At 38.8% G+C, this 16,106-nt stretch overlaps 1 protein-coding gene across 1 annotated transcript in view; it reads left to right on the forward strand.

Annotated features, from left to right (window-relative positions):
- The window catches only part of LOC126334791 (uncharacterized), a 176,137-nt gene that overhangs the window by 17,700 nt on the left and 142,331 nt on the right, over nt 1-16,106 (forward strand). Inside the window, exon 2 of the mRNA XM_049997415.1 lies at nt 12,874-13,160. Within this exon, the coding sequence (XP_049853372.1) occupies nt 12,874-13,160 (287 nt within the window). The remainder of the gene's footprint in view (nt 1-12,873; nt 13,161-16,106) is intronic.

Here is a 16,106-nt window from a genome sequence, read left to right on the forward strand (position 1 = left end):
TCTAATTTTTGTTTACCTCCGTGAACAGAAAGATGGAGTTACAATAAAAAACCCATTGTCACTTATTGTTGTCAGTTTGTTAATGGATTTGTATTTTTTTATTAATATTTTGCCTTTGCCATTCATTTCATTCCTTTCATGAAATTATTTATAATAAAATATATTAGCATTATTTACAATATAAGTAACATATAAATTGAAAATAAAAAAATTGTTTTCACATATGGACTGAACCTCACAATCCTCAGATTACTATACTGTACTTCTCCTGCTGTGCCAGCCATTGGGTGGAAAATGTGCTAGCATAAATGGCTCATGCCTTGCCTGTTCTATGCCAAAAATACTATTTATTTGAAATGCCTGGCCATCTGGAGCTCCCACATCTGTCACTTTCATTTCTGGGCAAGCTCTGCATAAGCCTTAAATTTGGCTGATGTTAGTGATGTCAAGGAGGTGTGGTCTTCTTGTTTGCCCTTTTTCAAATAGTTATGTTGTTTCTGAGACTGCAATATGTTCATATGCCAGTCTTTCAAAAGTCAGATGTCACTTAAAATTTTCAGTTTGGGACCAGCTGGCATTAACGTAACAACTAAGAGAGATCTCAAGAAAATATGCCTAGTCTACAATGTGTTAAAAGTTGGTAGGTGAATTTGTGCCTAAATGGCTACTGGGCGGTTCTTCAAGGCTGTCCTCTGTTTATATTGTTTTAATGCCTCTGTGTCATGTAAATAAATTCCATGTTTTATTTTGTGTCATTGGGCAACTTATTTTGTCAACTAACTGCAACCTCAGAAAGTTCATCTGTTCAATTCCAAGAAAAAGTGCAGTGTGATAGCATTTGCCACTGTAATATTGTGTGGTGGGACATTGCACATATCTACTTGAATAAAAACATTTGACGAGACACTGAATCAAGGTATAGTGTTTCCGATGGTAATTAACATGGGAAAATGCCATATAATTCCTAGAAGTCAGTTTACATTTATTCGACAAGCCTTTGACCACAAAGAATCTGTGAGCTTAATGGGCAATGCAGTTAGGCAGCAACACAAGATTGTAAACAGACATATCAGCCAGGAGGATTCAGTTGTGAATTATATGTAAGAGAGTTGCTGGCAGTATGTTTTCTTTTGCCCAAAATTTTTATTTTATTTTATCTTTATTTTTTTTATTTTTTTGCAAATGTCTGCGTTATTTTTATGCCATGTGCAAAGAATCTAAAAATCTCATGTATTGACATCAGATTTTTCTCACTTAACTTCAGTATTTATTACATTACTTTGGTCACCAGTGACCTAATTGGTTTCCCTAAAATCTGTGCTAATGACAGTCACCAATAATTTTGGAACTTCATTATTATTGTTTATATATGTAAACTGTATCGAATTAGTAACTTTCAAATAAAGAGGAGAAAAAATATACATAAATAAGTGAAACTGGAAAAAGGTGAGAATTTAAGGAGATGGGACCTGGATAAACTGACTAAACCAGAGGTTGTACAGAGTTTCAGGGAGAGCATAAGGGAACAATTGACAGGAATGGGGGAAAGAAATACAGTAGAAGAAGAATGGGTAGCTTTGAGAGATGAAGTAATGAAGCCAGCAGAGGATTAAGTAGGTAAAAAGATGAGGGCTATCCTTGGGTAACAGAAGAAATATTGAATTTAATTGATGACAGGAGAAAATATAAAAATGCAGTAAATGAAGCAGGCAAAAAGGAATACAAACGACTCAAAAGTGAAATCAACAAGAAGTGTAAAATGGCTAGGCAGGGATGGCTAGAGGACAAATGTAAGGATGTAGAGGCTTATCTCAGTAGGGGTATGATAGATACTGCCTACAGGAAAATTAAAGAGACCTTTGGAGGAAAGAGAACCACTTGTATGAATATCAAGAGCTCAGATGGAAACCCAGTTCTAAGCAAAGAAGGAGTATATAGAAGGTCTATACAAGGGGGATGTACTTGAGAACAATATTATGGAAATGGAAGAGGATGTAGATGAAGATGAAATGGGAGATACGATACTGCGTGAAGAGTTTGACAGAGCACTGAAAGACCTAAGTCGAAACAAGGCCCTGGGCGTAGACAACATTCCATTAGAACTACTGACGGCCTTGGGAAAACCAGTCCTAACAAAACTCTTCCATCTGGTGAGCAAGATGTATGAGACAGGCGAAATATCGTCAGATTTAAAGAAGAATATAATAATTCCAATCCCAAAGAAAGCAGGTGCTGACAGGTGTGGAAATTACCGAACAACTAATTTAATAAGTCACGGATGGAAAATACTAATGCGAATTCTTTACAGATGAATGGAAAAACTGGTAGAAGCTGACCTGGGGGAAGATCAGTTTGGATTCCGTAGAAATATTGGAACATGTGAGGCAATACTGACCCTACGACTTCTCTCAGAAGCTAGATTAAGAAAAGGCAAACCTACGTTTCTAGCATTTGTAAACTTAGAAAAAGCTTTTGACAATGTTGACTGGAATACTCTCTTTCAAATTCTGAAGGTGGCAAGGATAAAATACAGGGAGCAAAAGGCAATTTACAATTTGTACAGAAACCAGGTGGCAGTAATAAGAGTCGAGGGATATGAAAGGGAAGCAGTGGTTCGGAAGTTTTGTGTTATTCAATCTGTATATCGAGCAAGTAGTGAAGGAAACAAAAGAAAAATTTGGAGTAGGTATTAAAATCCAGGGAGAAGAAATAAACACTTTGAGATTCGCCGATGACATTGTAATTCTGTCAGAGACAGCAAAGGGCTTAGAAGAGCAGTTGAACGGAATGGATAGTGTATTGAAAGGCAGATATAAGATGAACATCAACAAAAGCAAAATGAGGATAATGGAATGTAGTTGAATTAAGTCGGGTGATGCTGAGGGAATTAGATTAGGAAATGAGACACTTAAAGTAGTAAAGGAGTTTTGCTATTTGGGGAGCAAAATAACTGATGATGTTCAAAGTAGAGAGGGTATAAAATGTAGACTGGCAATGGCAAGGAAAGCATTTCTGAAGAAGAGAATTTTGTTAACATCAAGTATAGATTTAAGTGTCAGGAAGTCATTTCTGAAAGTATTTGTGTGGAGTGTAGCCAAGTGTGGAAGTGAAACATGGACGATAAATAGTTAGGACAAGAAGAGAATAGAAGCTTTTGAAATGTGGTGCTACAGAAGAATGCTGAAGATTGGATGGATAGATCACATAACTAATGAGGAGGTGTTGAATAGGATTGGGCAGAAGAGGAGTTTGTGGCACAACTTGACTAGGAGAAGGGATCGGTTGGGAGGACATGTTCTGAGGCATCAAGGGATCACCAATTTAGTATTGGAGGACAGCGTGGAGGGTAAAAATTGTAGAGGGAGACCAAGAGATGAATACGATTAAGAGATTCAGAAGGATGTAGGTTGCAATAGGTACTGGGAGATGAAGAAGCTTGCACAGGATAGAGTAGCATGGAGAGCTGCATCAAACCAGTCTCTGGACTGAAGACCACAACAACAACAACAAGTGAAATATCCATACAACTAATGATGAAATCATCTTAGTGACTTTTGCACTGATTTAGTTTCAGAGTAATTAAGATTTTTTCTAAAAACATTGTTACTGAAACAGGATCTGATATTTCGACAAACTAACCAGCATAATTTAATAGAAATTATTGTTGTATCCAAAAGTCTCCAGTCAAAAAATTTGTATTCCACTATTCAGTTATTCACAAATGCAAATTTTTAATTGCAACTAATGAAAGTACAGCAAACAACAATAGCTGAATGTAGTTTTAAGTATTGCCAACATATTAGAGGAACATTTCAAAAGCCAATATAGCTAGTCTTTGGAAAGTCATGAAATGACTAAAGTCTGTGTCCAAAATGTTCTGTGAAGAGTTAGCACAAATCTCAGTTTGTACAGTGTACTGTGCCGAGGTTTATCAAAATTTTGTATCCAGATCATTCTGTAATTTAGTGACTGATTTCAATGACTTATTTGACAGGGAGTGTGTAATTGTTATTATGGACTGTGTCAGACTTCAATAGTGTTCACTGTGCAATAGATACAGAATATGAACAGTTCTACTTCCAAAAGTTACTGACTGCACAGTTTTCACACTGAGTTGACTCTTTGATTTCAAAGACAGTGTTTCAAGAATTTCATACAGTGGCTGTGTTAGTTACAAATGTTTGTCACATGTGAACTTCTGTGAACAATTGTGGCTGTGTTATCATTTTATAGGACATCAATCGAGTGTAGTATGTGGCTAGTCAATTATCTGTTCATAAATTATGATTTAAGAGACATGATGTGGCCATAAACCGGAGTTTATTCGACATCAAAATGCAGTTAAAGTGTTTGAAGCGTAAACCTGGTGCAAACAACATAATTTGAAACAGCCTACTTTAGACAATCACGTCTCCATCAGATTTGATGGAGGCACTGCTACTGGAGGCCTTTTAGCGTGGATGAATATGGTTATGTTACAAAGTTCAATTGTAATCAAGTTACACTCTCTCTCTCTCTCTCTCTCTCTCTCTCTCTCTCTCTCTCTCTCTCTCTCTGTAAATACTAGCACCACCACAAAACCAAAGATGACCACTGTCAGAAGTTAGTGAAAGTGAATATTAATAACCAATGGGGGAGGTATATTATTTCTGTCCTTCTATTTTCTGACAAGGGGTAGAGAAGGATTTCCATGCAGAATTTAAGCAAAAACCTCCAACTCTATGTATAAGGTTATTCACTTGACAAACTTCCAGGATCTGATACGACTTGGGCTCTATGAAACAAGGTATGAAGTACCCCTTCATGGTGAGCTGGATCGTGCAGTTATCAGCCTGTAGATAAAAGACAGAGTGAATTGTCTTTTTATAAATGGCATGTCCCAAAGTAACAGCAGTCTCCCTCTTGACCAATACATCAAAAAGTGATGACAGCCACCCTTTTCCATCTTCATCTTGAACTGAGTATTTAGGTGGATTGGTTTAGATTTTCTAAAAAGCCATTTAAATTCTCCCTTTCACAGGGGCAAACAACTTAGGTGTCGTCCACATATGTGAAAAAATGCACAGTTTTCAGTGCCACCAACACCAGCGGATGTTCCTGAAAGTCATCATAACCAAAGTGCCAATAATAAATGACATTTGGTTTTCCAATGCAACTCCGTCTGTCTGTTCATAGTAAAGGTCACTGAATAAAAATTAATTGAAATGAACAGATGTTCAAATTTCTTTGTTAATTCAACACCAAACCTAACCTCACTTAACTGAAACAAACCAGACAGACGAATGTGTGTGATTAGAGTGACAAATCAACATAAGAAATCTGCTGAGTTTTAATGTGATGCACACACTAATCTACTAGTGGGCTCAACAAAGAAGAAAAGTGTTGCACTTCATGGTTTGTCAGAGCACCAGAGTCGCTGACAATAGGAATCCCTCCTTGGAGAGTTTTGAAATGCCATGTAATTTATTTGGGAGCATAGTATGAATTAAGACTCGGGACAGGCTCCTGTGACAAGGAATTTTTATCAGGCTGCTGAATAAATTAGGAGAGATACATATTGACTGGGACACTTTCACCTAACCGTAACATAGCAGCAGCTGAGAGAACTGCTTGATGTTCACTCAGAGTGTATCTACACATCATTATCTTACCCTAGGACAAGGAAAACTCTACAGTTGTGTTGGACAAGCAAGATTATGTTCAAAAGATGCAGTGTTAACTATCTGATTCAGCATATAGTGAGTAAGTTCTGAAACAACAAAAACTATTGAAAGACTAACAACCATCTATCAGTTCACTTGGTCTGTCATGAAACCTGAAGGAAAGATAATATCTTTCCACATCCTACTGTGCTGATGATGTTGTACCTTGACTAAAAATGTTGCCCGAATCCACTGGCCATTATTGATGCCAGTTATAGCAGAGTTAGAATGTATTCAGCATTGAATGACTTTGCTGTAGGCCTCAATGTTGGTGCAGGATGTTTGTCAGGGCAGCAAGCACTTTGACCAGCTGGTCAGCTATCTTAAGAGTCATAGAAGCACTGAGACAACAAGAACACATTTATTCTTCTCCATGAACACAATTGTCTAGGCTGTCTGCTTGTTGCAGTCAGCACCCAATGGCATGGACTGGCTTAGGCAGCAGTGTTGACTGAGCAAAATGAGGCAGCATGAAGTGGCAGCTGTTGTCGTCCTGCTTAGCAGGATGTGGCAGTATGGTCTTATGATCATGTTACTCATGGCAATATGTCAAATGTTGGATCAGCGCAACCAGCCCAGTTCTTGTCTCACCAAGCAGTGGTGCAGGGAAGAGGCACACTGTACCCTGGTACTTTGAACACTGATGTAGGATGCAATAACAGCTGCCCATGGACACAAGTCAGAAGTGAGAGAGAGCGCTCATGCACGCAGGTGGCAGTGAGGTTAGGGGAAGGTGCATGCCCTAGAGCACTGGGTGAATATCCTGACATCAGCTGAAGTCAGGCAGCAGATGACCTTGGTTTAAAGGCCATAGTTCTGCTCCTGGCAGCATTGGTACTAGGCACAGACCATGGGCCTGCAGCTAGTGGAAGCAGTGTATAGTAGCATTCCATTGAATGATCCACGTCAGGTAGATGACTATCACTGGAATACCTCTCAGAGCTGGCTGTAGACGATGAAAGATATTGCCTTGGTGGAGTGTATAATGGAACTGATCAATGTCTTAGGCTTCTCTGTGTATTGTTCTGGTTGATAATTAGAATAAGTTATGTAATGCCCTGAATAACTACATTATACGATATAGACAAGTTAAAAATTGTGATTTCGCATTTCCTGCAGTTTGAATGAAGTCAACAAAATAGTTTCAACAGTGGAAAATCGAGGATGGAATGTAACAATATTATTAGAAGGCTATTTCCTACTCACTGGTGGAATAGAAGGCTGTGTGTGCTGGAATGGTAACAGAGAAGGGGCTAGAAGGTAAGGACAATGACTGACATAGGTTGGAGCAAGGAGGGTTACGGGAGTGTAGGATATATTGGAAAGAGTTCCCACCTGCACAATTCAGAAAAGCTGGTGTTAGTGAAAAGAATCCAGATGGCATAGGCTGTGAAGCAGTCACTGAAATGAAGAACATTGTGTTGGGCAGGGTGCTCAGCAATGGTATAGATCAGCTGTTTCTTGGCCACAGTTTGTTGGTGGCCATTCATGTAGACAGACAGCTTGTTGGTTATCATGCCCATGTAGAAGGCAGCATAGTGGCTGCAGTTTAGCATGTAGATGACGTGACTGGTTTAACAGGTAGCCCTGCCTTTGAAGGGATAGGTGATGCTCGTGATCTGGCAGGAGTAGGTCAGGAGCATTACCTATCCCATCGAAGGCAGGGCTACCTGTTAAACCAGTCATGTCATCTACAAGCTAATGAATGGCCGTTGATAAACTGTGGCCAAGAAGAGCTACACTACCCCATTGCTGAACAGACTGCCCAACACAATGTTCTCAATTTCAGTGACTGCTTCACAGCTTGTGCCATCTGGATCCTTTCCACCAACACCAGCTTTTCTGAGCACACACAGTCTTCTATTCCACCAGTGCACCCACAGCCTTTTTACCACTCTACTTTTTTGTTAACCCCCCTCCTTCTCATCCCCCACTTCCATCTAATTGTCCAACTGCACCTAGCTGCCCTATTCTCTCTCGACCTCATCCCCTTATGCTACCGCAAGCAGCACTTTACCATACCCCACCCCACTGCAGCCTCCTCCTTACCCCTACCACCTGGTTTTGTCTCCCATCATGTGCTGCTCCTCATATTGTGACCTCAGCAGCCAGAGACTGTGGTCATGTGTGTGTGACTTGCATTTGCATGAGTAGGTGTGTGTATGTTCTATTTCTGATGCAAACATTGTTGACCAAAGTCTCTTTTTCTGTCAGTCTGTTTGTTGTAACTATCTGTGACTCAGCATCTCCACCATATGGTGAGTAGAAACTATCATTTTCATAACGTCAATAAAATAGTTTCATTCACTTATATATGAGATATGTGTTTGAACATTGAATTTAACATTAACAATATTATTTTTATTATTTTTCAAAAAACTTAATTAGGTTTTACATATTGGATTTATTTCAAAATTTGTTTATTCAGTTTCATTTCCTTTTGGAGACACTAACAATAAAATTTTTGATTATAAGCTCTGAGACTATCTTCAGAAAAGATTCTCAATAAGTAACACATTTTGTAGGTACAATACTTCCTCTGATGTATACATAATTTTTGTCCTTCTTGGTTAGTTGTTGGAAGTTTGGTGGGAAAAGTGTGTATAATTACTAGTGCATACTGCCTTGTTGAACAGCTGTAATTTCACAATTTTGTATTTGGAAGTTAATTCAAATAATTCAGTATAATAAAAACTGTGAGTGTAATTATGCATTGATGTGTTGATTTATTTATGTAATCCTTTATTTGAAATCATTGTGACTGACTATCAAAAAAAGTTCTAAATTTGAAGACAATGTGCAAACATGAAAAGTGTTATTTGTAAAATTAAGACAGTACATCAACAGATGAAAGGATTTTATCCACACGGTGTTTGTATCTGAGAATCAAAACCTTGATCATATTACCTAGATACAAATTTTTCTTTTAGCCAGCCACATTTTAGTCTGGGAACCACAAGAAACCCATGAGTAATAAAATTTGTATTGTGTAACATATTCTTTCAGATGTAGATAGTGTTAGAATTGCTGATAAAGTGCATTTGATTTAAACTACAATTAAGGATGTTTCTCACATTGTTGCAGTTAATTCTTTTATGCATTAATCAAGAGCAGGATTCTTGGAATCAAGCAGTATTCACAGTTGTTCAGTGCAGACCTTTTGTGGCAGGATGTTATTTCTGATCACACAGGTGCCGAAAGTGGCTCCCTGCCAGGCTCAAAAGTGGTATAACACAGACCAACACTGTAACAGTCTGGTCCTATACTGCGCTCACAGCGTTCCAGTCCTGACAACAGCAGTGGGGTCTGGATGTGTGGTAATCAGTCTTGTTTTAGTGCCAGGGCAGAACCATTCATTATGTCATCTTAGCATCTTGCCACCTTCTCCAATTAGAATGTGGGGACAGATTTCTCTTTGCTGGGCTGCAGGTTATAAATGCCAGTTCCAAAGGCAGTGGTACAACATTTACTTACATAGTAAGTTTTTGTATCTTTGCCCTTATATATGGATTTTTGTTTGGTTTTAAAAGGTCAATAAATGGTGCTACATTATAAATTTATGTGAAAAAAAATGAACAATAATTTTATTTCAGCAAATGCTGAGGTGATGTGAACAGAATGCTTGCAAGATACAATTTTTTAAGTTGTTTGGTTACTTAAACACTTGCTTTTTAAATATGTGTTTTCACTTGTTGAAAATATTTTTCCACAAGAAACATTTGTCATCGTTGGTTAATTTTCTTAGAATTTCTTAAATTAATATAGTTTAAGAATATGAGTTACCATTGCAGATACTCTATAACCAAGGAATTTATCTTGTGAATCATTTTTTATCTACTCATATGGTTTTCTCCATTTGGCATTTTGAAATTGTGACCCAGATGCAAAGTTCACTTGTAAATAAATGCCTCTTCATAAACATGGGTGAAAAACTTAACTATAAACTAATTTTTGACACTCAATAAAAAGCAAACATTGGAAAGACAATAACAGTGACAATAGATGATAACAGTGTGTAGTTAATAATAAAGATTTAACAATGTCCAAATGATCAAATGTGTGTGCTCAGAACTGATTGCAGCAGGAATCAAGCAACCCCAATGATTATTCTCAGTGTCCAGAGGGGTGCAAACATGGTTACAGACTGTTTTCAGTGATGGCTAGGGTTAAAATTAATTGTGAAACTGAAGAAACAATGTATGAGAATGAGTAGTATTTCTTTGCACCTGTGAAATACTTGCTATTTTTCAAAGGCTGTAAAATGTAGATAGGTTAGTACACATGGGTATGATTTTTGCTGGAGATGTAATTTTCTGCAGAATAAATTTACCTTCCAAAGAGTCACTAAAAATTGGCAGTGTTCCTTTCTTCTTCACATACTCATAAGGTAATTTTTATTTCCAGATTTATGTCCACAACAGTATATCAGCTTCATTAATTTCATGTTAATTATATATAGAACAACGTAATTCATAGCAGTATATTAATCACTCTTAAATTTTGAAAAGAAGAATTAGTTTATTAAGTACATAAGTAAATGAATATGTATAATGAAACAATGGAAAATCAAGGATGGAATGCAACAATACGAGAGAAGGAAAGTTGCTACTCACCATATAGCGGAGATGCTGAGTCGCGATAGGCACAATAAAAAGATTCACACACTCATAGCTTTCGGCCGTTAAGCCTTTGTCAGCAGTAGACACACATAAACAGACGCACACGCACACACACACGCACACACACACACACACACACACACAATAATGCAAACACAACTTGCACACATATCTGCAGTCTCAGAGAGCTGATACTAAAATAATGCTTATTTTAACGTTGGCATATCTGTGAGGTGTCTTCATATTTCCTTGGAGGCAGGATACCTTCCGGGGGTATGTGTGCTTTGGTTTTATACCACTACTTCAATTCATGTAATGAAAGTGTTACAGACTGGTTTCACTCAGAATAGAGGGGCAACTCAGTCAACAAAAATATTAAAGAATGGTTTCAGTTGAAATAAACAACACATGGGTCAACTGACAGAAAATCAACAGACTAATTTAATTTCAAAATAAACAATGACTAATCTGTTAACATCCTGATCTACAGTTGAATGTGTCAACAGTTTTCATTCAGTTGCTCCCACAGACTAGTTTCACTCAACAGAAATTAATAAATAATCATCCAATGGATACATGAAACTACAAACAGCTGAATAAATCCGTTACTTCCATAAACTGGTTTCTCTCTAAACAATGAATGAATCATTCAACTGATCATAAAATTACAACCAAATGAATCAATAGTTTTCTAATAACCAACTGAATTCATTGTTTTAATTTCGTTATACCTGTCAGTAATGCTTACAGCATCTAGTGGAATGGTGTGAAAGTGATGTTATAGCTCTTGACTGTCTCACGTCCTTGTAGTACCTCAGTGTCTTGGTGCTTTGAGTGAGTGCAGCATGATGCACAGACAGGAAATGCTAACCATCTGACACTGTTGCAACACTTGGAGCATGTTCTACTTTGTAAGCAGTGTACCACTGAAACTTCTTAGCAGATTAAAACTGTGTGCCTGACTGAGACTCGAACTCGGGACCTTTGCCTTTCACGGGCAAGTGCTCTACCATCTGAGCTACCGAAGCACGACTCACACCCAGTCTCACAGCCTTACTTCTGCCAGTATCTCATCTCCTACCTTCCAAACTTCACAGAAGCTCTCCTGCGACCTTGCAGAACTAGCACTCCTGAAAGAAAGGATACTGCGGAGACATGGCTTAGCCACAGCCTGGAAACATCCCCTAGTTCTGCAAGGTCGCAGGAGAGCTTCTGTAAAGTTTGGAAGGTAGGAGACGAGATACTGGCAGAAGTAAGGCTGTGAGACTGGGCGTGAGTCGTGCTTCGGTAGCTCAGATGGTAGAGCACTTGCCCGCGAAAGGCAAAGGTCCCGAGTTCGAGTCTCTGTCGGGCGCACAGTTTTAATCTGACAGGAAGTTTCATATCAGCGCACACTCTGCTGCAGAGTGAAAATCTCATTCTGCAGTGTACCACTGTTTACATGAATGTTACCTCTGGGAGCTGAATAATATTTATTAACTGTTGTCCTGGTGCTCCGATGTAGGTGTACCTTACTCAGCAAAACCCAATGCAGAGGTTGCTGAGATCGTACAGTAGTCATAGTCCTGTGGCTTGCCTGGCAGCCAGCAGTGGCTAAGCAAAGATTTCTGGCATGGTGATCTGGTGCTCCAGTGAAGCAGCAGATGGCTGTGTTGCATAGGGAGATGAACTGTGGGCCAAATAGCAGAAGTGTGACAGATGCCAGTGCTGGACCCATGTGGCGTGGTGTTGGGAGAATCTTAGTTCATGCCTTGGACTATGAGGTGGTGGCAAGCTCCCTGGCAAGTGGTCTCACACAAAGAGCAGTGTAGATAACCCCATGGATGGGCTGTAAGGGGGTGTTTGTTGTTTCATAGCCTGTTTGTGACAATGATATTTGCATCAAAAGAAAGAGAAGAATGGCGTCAACCATATGGGGGATAGTGTGCACAGTGAGAACTGATATATAACCCTGCTATGCTAATGACCTGATTTGCTGGCCTGGGGTGTATATATGGCCAGAGTGGGCTTGTTGGTGCAGGAGATTAAGTACTGCCACATATTTTAGTATTGTCAGTGTCTGTTGCAAATGTGGTAGATGGGTACTGCTGTTGACACTTCCTGAAGGATGGTCAGTGCCCAGAGTACTGAGTCACTGCCAGAGAAGCTGCCAGTTTGACAAAATGCCATTTCAGCTAACTGTAGCTCACTCTGCAGACATGGCACTGGGCTGTTGCTTTGGCCTGTGTCATCACACTTCTTTTGTTCTAAATGCTGCAACTTCTCATGTAAAACATAACATGAGTGAATGAATTACTGAATGAATCAATATAAAATAATTTTGAAGTCAGATAACTTCACCATAGAAAATTCAGGTGGCAGAACATGCAGCATTGTGCATTTTTGTATAAAAGTATATTAACCCTTTGTAGTTTAGCATAACATAGCTAAACCATTTACATAATTTGAATGTGATCAAATTGTCAGTTACAAATTAACTGTAAGTGATATATAAAAAAGTAACTTTTTAATTAGTTATTACTAAAGATTAATTGTTATATTTCATATTTTAGAGTGCTTCAAAAGTGAAGAAATTGCTTCCAAAGGAGTTATATAATCGAGTAGCAGCTATACTTCTTTTGTCAACTTCAAGTGATTACCTGATAGATGGCCAGAGCTCCTACTGTGAAAGTGGTGAACACAGTTTTGATCAAACTAGTCTCATTTCTGGATCAAATGTTCTTTCCAGAAAACATACCAAGGAAACCAATTCTTTAGTTGGTGGAGAAAGAGAGTTTCCTACACAAGAGTTGCCTCATGGTGTAGCCACTGATTTGCATATGCATCCACCATCCATAAGGTAAGTATACAATGCTTTAGATATTGAAATTAAAGTATCCATCATGAAAATTGGACTTGCAACAATTTACAGTAACAGTCAAAAACAGAGAGAGAGAGAGAGAGAGAGAGAGAGAGAGAGAGAGAGAGAGAGAGAGAGAGAAGAAAGGGGGGGGGGCAGAGATTGTGAGGGATATGTAAGTACAAGGTTTGGATACAGAAGTAGTAATTTGGAGGAGACTAGTACAAAAGTAGAAGTAAAGTGAAATGAATGCAAAGGGACTGTGAGAAAGTAGGATATGTGGTAGGATGGCTCCACCAACACAGTTCAGAGGAGCTCTTGTTGGTGTAGAATGGTTGGGGAAAGGGTAAAATGGCATAGGTATGTAAATGGATGTTGGTCATTGGTGTTATGGTGGACAGCTTCTTCAGAGAGTGGCTGATATTGCCCATGGGTAATTACAGGGGAATGACCTATTTGGTGCAGAATTGTATGCAGAATTTACATTGGGACCTAAGATATAGCATATGTTGGATCAGCAACAGAATTGTTTGCTATGAAAAAGTAAAAAGCAGTAATGTGGACAAAGCCACTTATAACAACCTCAAAGCATATTATATCTCAGCAAAAAATTGTTTAATGCTTTACCTTTACAGGTGAATCATGTCTCAATTAATGAGTTTAAAACCTAACCTGAAAAATGGTTGAAAGAATAGGCTTTCTATAGTATTTCAGACAAAGTTGTAACAATGGAACATGCATATAGATGGTTCACAAAACCACCTTAATTTTTAATTTTACAAAAATGAATGTTATGAAATTCCAGATGTATAAAAATAACTAAAAGGTATTGGAAGAAGAGATCAGTGGGCATGCAAAATGAAAATCTTCGTGTTAAATTATTTATCTTCCACATGGATAACAAACTGAGGTGACACAATTATGGATAGATTACCTAAAAACTCAGTTCTGTCTGCTTTCCAGTCATATTCAGCTGGAACATTGCAGCTCAGGTAGGAAAAAGATAAAAATCTAACAAATAATAAACCATGCAAAAATATTAAGTTCCTAACGAAATATCTTTCCTTAGATTCTTCAAGATCCTTCAGATACTTGTGTGCCAATACATTTACTCCCTAATGATATTTGTGGTTAATATTATAGCAATTTGGGAATTAGTTGCAAAATTCACAAAAACAGTACAGAGAATAAAACTAAATCCTGTGTAGACTAGATTCAGAATAGAGTTTTAAGTTGTGGTACAAAAGTCTTTAACAGATTTCTGGCAGACATCAGGCTGAAAATTGGTAATCCCCAGAAATTCAAAGCAAATGAAAGAAAAAGAGTACCCTGTTATGCACATCTTCTGTAAATTATCTGAGTACTCAGACTAAAGATGTAAATTCCAGTTAAAACTTGTGTTCATGTTCATAAAATTTTAGAGTGGTGCAGTGACTGACTACTTGCTGTAACAGTTGCACAATCTAAAATTTTATGTCTCACAAAAAAAACATAGTATACAGTCACAGTTGAAGTCAGTCAATACATGCAAATAACTGGATTCATTAGTTTTTTGGGAATTAAATGGATTGCAGAAATGGCTATAGGTGAAATATGAAGATGCATGACTATGGAAAGCTTTGGAGAAAAGGTAAGCATTTTCATGAATATCAAGTCAGTTGGCAAGCCAGTAACAAACAGATACTAAAAGATTGGGGGGGGGGGGCAGGTATGGACTAACTGTCAGTTTAATAAGCCTTGCTTGTAAAAATACTAACATGAATTATTTACAGAAGAGTGGAAAGTCTGGTAACAGCTGATCTCAGTGGATATCAGTGTGGGTTCAAGAGAGTGTAGAAATAAGTGAAGCAATACTCATTAGAAGATAATCTAAAAAAGGAAAACTTACATTTATAGCTTTTGTTGATTTTAAATGTGTTTTTATTTTATCATCTGACAGAGTCACAATTTTCTTTTCACATAACATTTTAAACAACTATCTTCAAAGATCTAAAAGCGAAAATTAAAACCTCTAAATAATTTGAAATGTCACATGTAAATACACATTTAGCAATCACAGTCATTTCCAGATGCTACAAAAATACTATACTTCATTATATTTGTATATTTAGAGAAAGCTTTTGACAATGCTGACTGGAATAGAGCCTACACTCCTTGAAATTCTTCAGCTAGCAAGTATAAAATGCAAGGAAAAAAAGCTTATCTAGAACTTGTCTGTGGTCATGATTGTTGGATATCAAATGGATATACACTCCTGGAAATGGAAAAAAGAACACATTGACACCGGTGTGTCGGACCCACCATACTTGCTCCGGACACTGCGAGAGGGCTGTACAAGCAATGATCACACGCACGGCACAGCAGACACACCAGGAACCGTGGTGTTGGCCGTCGAATGGCGCTAGCTGTGCAGCATTTGTGCACCGCCGCCATCAGTGTCAGCCAGTTTGCCGTGGCATACGGAGCTCCATCGCAGTCTTTAACACTGGTAGCATGCCGCAACAGCGTGGACGTGAACCGTATGTGCAGTTGTCGGACTTTGAGCGAGGGCGTATAGTGGGCATGCGGGAGGCCGGGTGGACGTACCGCCGAATTGCTCAACACGTGGGGCGTGAGGTCTCGCCAGTGGTCGGCGGAAGGTGCACGTGCCCGTCGACCTGGGACCAGACCGCAGCGACGCACTGATGCATGCCAAGACCATAGGATCCTACGCAGTGCCGTAGGGGACCACACCGCCACTTCCCAGCAAATTAGGGACACTGTTGCTCCTGGGGTATCGGCGAGGACCATTCGCAACCGTCTCCATGAAGCTGGGCTACGGTCCCACACACCGTTAGGCCGTCTTCCGCTCACACCCCAACATCGTGCAGCCCGCCTCCAGTGGTGTCGCAACAGGCGTGAATGGAGGGACGAATGGAGACGTGTCGTCTTCAGCGATGAGAGTCG

This window comes from Schistocerca gregaria, chromosome 2, assembly GCF_023897955.1.
Source record: "Schistocerca gregaria isolate iqSchGreg1 chromosome 2, iqSchGreg1.2, whole genome shotgun sequence".
In the NCBI taxonomy this organism is placed as follows: Eukaryota; Metazoa; Arthropoda; class Insecta; order Orthoptera; family Acrididae; genus Schistocerca; species Schistocerca gregaria.